The 8,602-nt window shown below is 42.4% G+C and overlaps 1 protein-coding gene across 1 annotated transcript; it reads right to left on the reverse strand.

The window, feature by feature from the left end:
• Nucleotides 1-3,798: 3,798 nt before the first annotated feature.
• COIL (coilin) lies at nucleotides 3,799-8,168 on the reverse strand. The gene is made up of 6 exons (XM_085304647.1): nucleotides 7,268-8,168; nucleotides 6,848-6,934; nucleotides 5,766-5,813; nucleotides 5,086-5,155; nucleotides 4,520-4,608; nucleotides 3,799-4,042 (listed from the first exon to the last, which is right to left on the reverse strand). The coding sequence occupies exons 1-6, from the start codon at nucleotides 8,069-8,071 to the stop codon at nucleotides 3,953-3,955; spliced, it is 1,188 nt and encodes a 395-aa protein (XP_085160773.1). The 5' UTR covers nucleotides 8,072-8,168; the 3' UTR covers nucleotides 3,799-3,952.
• Between the last annotated feature and the right edge of the window lie 434 nt (nucleotides 8,169-8,602).

Consider the following 8,602-nt stretch of genomic DNA (forward strand, 5'->3'; position numbering starts at 1 on the left):
AGAAACGAAACTCCRGCGCTTTCCTGGAAATCACGTGGAGCCGCCCCGGGGCGGCCCCTGGCCCGGCACGGCCCGGCACGGCACGGCCCCCGGGCGCGCCGCAGGTGCCCGCGGCAGCGCCCGGCCCAGGTGACGCCCGCTGGGGCCGGCCGCCGTCGCCTCCGCTGCCGTCGCGCTCTCCAGAAAGTGCCAGCGGCCAGCTGGCCTCTGAACGAGGAGTGGCGCTGACGTACCGAAAGCCGGTCCGGGAGGCTGTGATAAGACGGGACTGGGTAGCGGCGAACTGACTCGCCCGAGGCTGCGTGCCGGGCGCAGGCAGGAGCCCGACGGCCGCGTTCGCTAACCCCGTGGACCTTCACCCAGCGGCGCCGGAGGCCTCCTGGCCCGCGGGGAGCCGTGACYGCCGTGGGGCGGAGTTGCAAACACCCCAGTTACTTCCAGCCTGCTGCGGGGATTGTGAAACCGGGAGAAGCTGCTGCTCGGGGCCAAGCTGAACCCGCCGCCGCCGCGCAGAGCTGCTCCAGCCTACGCTGCGTTTCCTGGCGCTGAGGTTAATCTGGTGATTCAAAATCATGTTAGCTGGTGTTTGTGAAGCACCTAAGTTACTGTACTCTGCATATGCAAACTGTCTCAGCAGAAGACACTTCTCAAATTTTCCACATTTTCCTCACACTACCTGTTCAGTAACGGCTAATGAGACACTGAATGCCGAATAACACAGTGTTGAAGTGCTGTTGGTTTTTTTCACTAACTTTTCACTCCAGATTCTTAGCGTGGCCCCTCGCCCCCTCTCCTGTCCTGTCCCTGCGGCTCTCTGGGTCCCCYCAGGCCCTGCTCTCCGCTCTCAGTGGCAGCGTGGATGAAGCAGAGCAGCTCCGAGGATGCTCTAAGCCGCTCTCGGGGAGCGGAGTGCCAAGTGGTCTGACATCCCCTGATAATTCACGCAGACGGCCCGCAGTTGAAGCAGCCGCTGCCTGGCCCCAACGCGTTTCCAGTGGCCGAAGGACGCCTGGTACGGAGAACTGCTGACGTTCCCTCAGCGTGGGCAGCGGAGGGCACTGGGGCCTCGGCCGAGGGCAGCGCAGGTTCGGGGACCAAGCGTGGAAGGAGCTTGAGGCAGAAGGGTCTCGGGACGGAGCAAGGCTCCGCTGTTACTTACACCGTTGTTGACAGGGATCAGCAGTTGACAGTGGCTGTAAGAAACATTGTTACAGAGACGGACCAGAGATGGGACTAACGAGCAGCTGTTAATCTTCACGTTTCTTATTTTTCTGTAGGTGGAAGATGCACTTTCCCCTGGGCTTACCTGGATTAGGCCACTGTCGACTTTCAAATGCTCCACACCTTTTCTTTTTGGCAGCGTTCATCTGATACCTGCTGACGCATATAAAGCAGGAAGGTAAATTACCTTTACAGTCATCGTTTCTGGAGCAGAACATACTTATGGGATATTTAGAGGTTCAAATGAGCAATTTAAGTTTGTCAAAGGAGGCTTGAAATTCTGTTGTGAATAAGCCCTACCACTCCTGTTTTCTAAAAACAATGTTTAACATTAAAAATTACTGCAGAATGTTACCATTTAACTATCAGAATTACTTCTCTCTTTACTTCCTTGCTATCACTTGAAACTTTCTTCATGTGATTTGTAGTTAAATCTAACTCTTTGCACATATATTGCATATTGAAACTGCATTCAGACTTTGAGCACGAAGTTAACAGGCAGAGCACAACAAACTTCTTTTGTGCACTTGGCTGAGTAAACAGCTTCGGATGCSCTCTACCACTTCTTTGGATTAACACGCAAAATGGTTTAGGCAGTTGTGATTTTACCCATCAAAGTAACAAATATCCCCAATTTCCTATGGAGCTGACACTCACTCGCTTTCTTTTTGAAGGATCTGTAGACGAGCAGCAAACCCGAGGCCTGTCCTTACAGGCGCCGGCTGCCAGGCTCTAGCAGCAGGTGCCTGCTGCGTCCACAGTGCCCTGCCCAGCGTACGAGCTTTAACTTGCTAGCTCAAACATACACACACCCCCTGAGTCACAAACTTAGTATGATCCCTACCTCACGAGTGTGAAGAAGGGCATGACATAAGGCAACTGCAAGTGCAGAAGAACTGTTATACAACATTTTTAAAACAGATTTTTTTTAATGAACCCGTAACACTAAAGTGCATTCAAGAGGGTGGCCAAGCTTCGYGCATGACTGACAGCTGGGACTGTGCCAGGAGAGAGGCCTGCAAAGGAGCCCAGAACACCAGGGACAGCAAGAAGCAAACGTGAAAGGTTTGTGCAGAGCATCGCTGGCTCCCCGGGATACATGTGCACCTCGAGTCCTGTTTGCATTTTTCATTCATTAAACGCCCTCGGCMCTGCCCTTGCTCCCAGGTGGCAGGATGCTGTTGTGCCGCTCTTCCAGAGGGCAGCGGTGTGACAGGCAGCCTGGTCGGCCTTCCCTGCCACAGACTGCCTTCACTTGATTTATAGCTTCACACTAACTTGGTAGCAGTGAACAAATAAACCCCAAGTTTTATTTTCAAAACAGCTGCTCGCTGGGGTAGTTTGTTTCTACCACAATCTGATCCTTGCAGCCAGAGGCCTTTTAGATCTTAAATCTGTAGCCAAAATGCACTGTAGGCAATGCAGCCAGAGATAAAGCTTCCTCTAAAATGCTACAAAGTATTTGCATTTTATAGGAATTAGAAAGCAACAATTTATTGKTTTTTTTWWWAAAAAAAAACTATTAATCCTGTCACAGCACGATTATGCTGGAATGGCTGGATTTACTTTTTGTCCAGTTTGCAAGAACATCTGTACAKGAATCCAACCGTCAATTACTTTAAAATCAATCTTTAACATAAAATAATGGCAACTAAAGAGAAATGCAGCATGGAAATTATATTTTTTACTCACATAGAAGTGTTTTTTTCATGAACAAGACATTTTAACAGGAATAATGCAAAGGTATGTAGTATTTTAATATAACCATGCATTAACCAGAGAATATATTTTAGCTAAACCATAATGCACAATTTTTCATGAGTTTGCATCCAGATTTTTTTTTCATATCTTCTGCTTCAGAGTCAATTATCTGAGACAAGGATTATTTTAAATTATAAGATTGCATATTGGCGAAGTACAGTATCTCACTTAAGTGTTCTAGGTACTACCCCAATGCCAATAGTTAGCAAAGGCRTCAGTGAAATGCACTGCCACCTCCTGGTGACCCATTCTGTGATCTGGAAGAAGAGAAGAGAGTCAGGACAGACGCTTCAGTACTGAAAGGGTAAAAGGGTTTGYTGAAAAGTTTCAGAGCCTACACAGATTAATACACTGGGACACAAGTTTGCCTGGGACTCATGTTATGTTCCACTGGTTCCAGATAAAGTTCTCACTTAACAATACTATTTATCAGCTCTCAAAATTACAGAAGCTTAATATCAATAAATCTTCTCTTGACATGTTCAAATGAACCCTGTATATAACTGCAAAGTCAGAGCATTTGTATCATGCTCTGTAGCTGTGGAGAAAGAGAAGTGCCTATCAATAATACTTTAATTTTTAATGCTATTTTTAAWTATCCTCACAGCAAGTTACCTCTGTATTGCAGTTATACTGCTCTAGTTTAGCTAGACAAAGTGGAGCTACTGACAGTACCAGAAAGCTTATTTTATCTCTTTGAGCAAACCGTTCCAACTTTACAACTCAGAGCCATAGGACATAAAAATTGTTATTAAGCTTCTATAAAAAAATATTTCCTGTATTAAACAAAGCATTCCTATATTAAATAAAAACATATCCTAAGAAAAGACATAGTATTTATTTTTCTTTTGGTGTAATTTCATTTAAAAAACATTTATTAAAAATATCCACCAGTGGATCTGCTGTCTTCATAACTAGAAGGTAGTACTTCATGAAACAGTCCATACAGTTATTTACATTTGTTCATATCTTAGATTTTTCCATTTTCAAGGCTCGATCCATGAATCGGAGGCTCAACAATCAGTCTCGGCTCTATCAATGCATCCCAACTTTCAGTTATCTGTGAAAAAAAAAAACTTAGCATGTATAAGCTACGTAGGTAGATGGGAATTTCTTCTGCATTATGTTTTGTCTGGACTTGAACAACAGCGCTACTGAACAAAGATCACAGACTCTTCCTCTGATTTAGGGATCTTCCTAATGACTCTCAACTTTCATACTGTATTGTTTTCTTACCCGTATCTTCCCATACCMAGTGGATCAAGTGGTAAGCCTGTACAAACTGATACTCTAGATACAATATTATTWATTAGCCAAAACAAAAAGTTACACAGTTTGATGACTGCTTTTTGAATAACATGGAAGARGTGATTGTTATATTGTAATCATATGCAGGAATGATTATTTTTGTTTTTATGTATTTTCATCAGATGCACTGTGAAAGAAATTTTACTGAAGTGAACAGCATCATAAACCAGGTAATGTATCATCTGTGTGAAACACTGCAAYGGACTTCAAAACGAGACACGCACGTTACCTTTGTATCCTGAGAAACGGCGTACTCTATCAGCTCAGCTCCATCTGCAGACTGGTAAACCAGATCAAACTTCCCTGGCTCTTTAGCCACTTAAAAAAGAAAAACAGCACAAAACAAAAAATGCCCCAGTTCAGTTAACCATAAACAAAAAGATATAAATTTTCATAATATTTAGAAAGCTAATCAAGCAGTTTTTAGTAATTACTCCAAATAGCTGCAATAATTCATATCCCAGGGGTTCAGAGAATCACCTGAGCTATATTACTCTGTATTCTGCTACCATTTATCATACCAAACAACACAGCCTCAGCTCCTTACATTAGTAATTTATTTGGGTTGRGACTGCTCTTTAGTATCTTTTGAGTTCAAAACTTTCATCACATCAATAATGTTTATAATGGTAAAGAAAAATCTTGAGATTCTGAGATTTTGAGAACGGAATTTGTGAAAAGGGACTTGAGGAAACTGGAAATACTCCTGAAASAGGAAGTCTGCCTGGAAACCATCACTTTCTAGGGGATGTACRTGACAAGATGCATTCAGCATCCTAAGGTACATATACTTGCCTGCAGGTGATGAAAGGATCTCAAGCTCTATCTGTTTTTTATCAGCATTCCAACTGATTATTTTCCCYTCCTTCATAAAACAACAAGAAAAGAGTCAGATACGGTATACTTCAGCATGGGATAACTATTAGAACCACTGTGATACTTAAGCACAATTAGAGGAAGTATGTGTTTGTTACCTATTTTTATCTCAGTGCAAAAAATCTGCAAAGTACTAGAACTCAGTAATCTGCACTTAGTAGCACCAGTAAACCAGAAGATTTTCATTCCCTCAGCCCTTGTAGTTAAAATCATTATTTAGCCAGAAACCAAGTTATTTGAAGTGTCTACAAAATCTACTTGCACTAGTTTCAAGAATTTGTCTTGACTTCAGACAAASAGCTAAAGATGCCAGGATGGCTATATTTTTCTACCAAAGGTCTGCCTTTTTGTCATCTCTTTAAAATACTAATGATCAGTAATAGTACTTGCATTTTTTTCAAAAATTACCACAGCTTCCAAAGTTTTTTTTTATTAGTTTGATTTTTAGAATTTCAATTTTTTACTGCGGCACCAAACAGTCTGTGGAGTCAACTGAGGGAGATGAAAAATACTGTACAACTTCAAAACATTTAAACTTTATCTTGTCTATGACAGTCCTGCAAGTGAATTAAGAAAAAAGATGTAAAGAACAACAATACCTTATAGTCTGAAACTTCAGGACTGTAATTATCAGTAAGTTCCAAGCGCTGTTGAAAGAAACACAAATAAGAAGTGACAATTTCTCCAGATCTTTGGTGATGCCACCTATACCCAGACATGGCTTCCTCAGTAACAGAAAAGTGCAAGAACTGAGCCTCCCACTCCTGGACCCTGATGCCTGTAACAGTCCCAGCCAGTCTTCCAGGACTCACTGCTCCGGAGGATTTCCATTYGGGTCATGCTGTAAAAGGAGATCGGGGAGAAGGATCCCAGTCTCCTTAGCTGCAGTGACATCATTTTTCTTTGCTTTTTTATTTTGCAGTGAAGTAGAATTATTCATATGGGGGAGAAATAACAACATAGGGTATTTTTTTCTTTTTATAGCATCTAGTTTTAATGCTGAATTTCCTTATATGTAACAAAGAGAGAAGTAACATGCTTCATTAGGGCATTCTTGTTTAGACATAAATCTTGGAAATACATTTTGTGAAGGAGCTTGGACTGTCTTGTGTGCTAGGGAAGGGAKTCACTGCAAACATACGTGGAAATTCCCACTGAAACAAATGTGAAGACAACATTTCTCTGCTTATGTTATACAAATTCAGCAAGTTCAAAGAAAGTGCATTTCACTTAAATGTGTGTACTCAAAACCTTTCTAAAATCAAAGTAAAATTGAAGCAAGACATCTTAGGCCAAAATATTTTTAAAGCCAACAACGGAAACTGTAATAGTTTCGAATATATGGGAAACTACTAGGTTAGAAAAACATACTGAGAGGCGCAAACTATTTCAAAGATGCCTATGAACATTAGACACAACAAGTCTTGGCTTCTGAATGACTTGCTTAAATTTAGAACAAAATGTTGTAAGAAGAACAAACAATTAGGACAAAGAGGACTCTATGGATTTCTAATTCTTATATTTCTACAGTAACAGTCCCACAACAAGGCAAGCTGAAATTCTTCAGTGTAAGCTTTTGGTCATCAGGACTATGCTATCTGTATCGTGTCCTGCAAAATTTCCAGTGGCCCAAATGAAAGATTTTCAGCTGCTAACATTCTAGATTTCACARGTTCTTTACCTTAAAGGCAATTCTTTCTCCCACTTGTGGTGGGGCAGCTAGAAGAGGTAATACACTATAGTTTCTCTTGGGGACCTCCACAGGATTCTGTGAAAGAAACAGTAAACCCACTGATTTAATTGCTATATTAATACAAATAGAAGACAATGTTTTGCTGTACGAATTATACAAAATTCAGAGAAGGATAAGGTACAAATTTAAGTGCTTTGTATTACGAAATATAAGCATTTAAATATTACTTGATAAACATTTCCTCAGGCTGCTAAACATAAATACTCCGAGATTTATTACATTAAGAAACTATCAGCCTTTATCCTATTGATTTATTTCTGCTTCTATAATGATGCTTATCTTATACATCATTTTTGTATAGTTCAAACTGCAAGAGAAAGGTGACTAATAAGTGCATGAGTCACTCACCTGCACAAGAACAGAAGTGTTTGTTACCGCTTCATTTAGTTGTCTCTGTTTCTGGCCTTCACTGTCGTAGTTATAGAAGAAGTCCTGTTTTTCTCCTCTCCCACGGCCGCGGCCCCTCATCATCCCATGAAACCCGCGGCCCCTTGATCCTTTCCAGAAGTTTTCATCTCCTATTCCTCGTCCCCTTCCGAGAACCGGGCTGGGCAGTGCTCCTTGAACACTGGCTGGTGACTGTTTATCACCATTTTTTACTATGGAACTACTCGGTCCAGCGTTTGCTTTGGGTTTTTTAATAACATGTGTTTCTGAATCTGAACTATCAGACTCTGAAGAGGAGGTCTCTGCATTGGGAGCCTTCGGGGTGCTGGTTTTTACAGAGGCTGCATTATTAGGCAGTGGCTTTGTCTTTGTGGCGCTGTTTTGTGCTGTTGCCACTTTGTCATCCTCTGCGCTTGAGTCAGAATCGGAGCTAGAGGACTGGGACTTTTTAGTTTTTTTACTAACCGCGGTCTTCGTGGAGTTTTCAACTTTAGACTTTACAGTCACTTTACTAGAAACACCAGTTTTCACATTGGAATTTGTGGCAACYTGGGATGTGTTTCTGGGAAGTGCTGCTACCACAGGTTTACGGGAAGATTTATTTTGTTTTATATTTACTTCACTGCTCTCACTGTCGGATGATGTACTGGAAGAATYGGAATCTGAAGCTCCCACCGTCTTGTTCCTGGACTGTGTTGCAATCTTTTTGGTGTTATTTTTACCAGAACTTAGAGGAAAGGTGTCATTCACCTGTTCTAAAGCCATCTTTGCTCCAGCAGCCTTTGAATGCTTTCCATCCTTCCTTTTTGTTGCCAYGTCTTTCTCACTCTCTGTTTTTTTAAGCTTTTTTAATTGGTCAGTAGAGCTTTCCTCCTTACCTTCTGTGAATCTCTCTCTTCCACTAATTTYTTCCTTCCTTTTTCTTTTCTTATACTTCTTTTGAGATTCCCAACTATTCACAGAGGTTTCTTCCCTGCAAGATGGGTAATCAGGATTACGTTTATTCCTTTTCTTTTCCCTTTTGTGTCTGTCTTCTTCACTTCTGGAGGATCCTCCGTCTTCCAGCTTTTGTCTGTGCCTTTTTTTGTCTTGCCTTGATGCGCAAAAGAAGCTGTTGCTTATCTCCTCGGAATCATCTGCCGTTACCTCCTCCAATTTCACTCTGTCAAAAAGCCAAACACAGCGCTAGCGGCTCGGTGTCGTTAACGCATCAGCGCCTCCGCCCCTCGGTGACCCGCGCACGGAGCCGGGGTGCTCCGGGGGCCGCGGCGGTGGCTCCCGGGCAGTCCCCAGGGC

The sequence above is a fragment of the Rhea americana genome, unplaced genomic scaffold (assembly GCF_003343005.1).
Source record: "Rhea americana isolate MKP2758 unplaced genomic scaffold, rheAme1 scaffold_21, whole genome shotgun sequence".
Lineage (NCBI taxonomy): Eukaryota > Metazoa > Chordata > Aves > Rheiformes > Rheidae > Rhea > Rhea americana.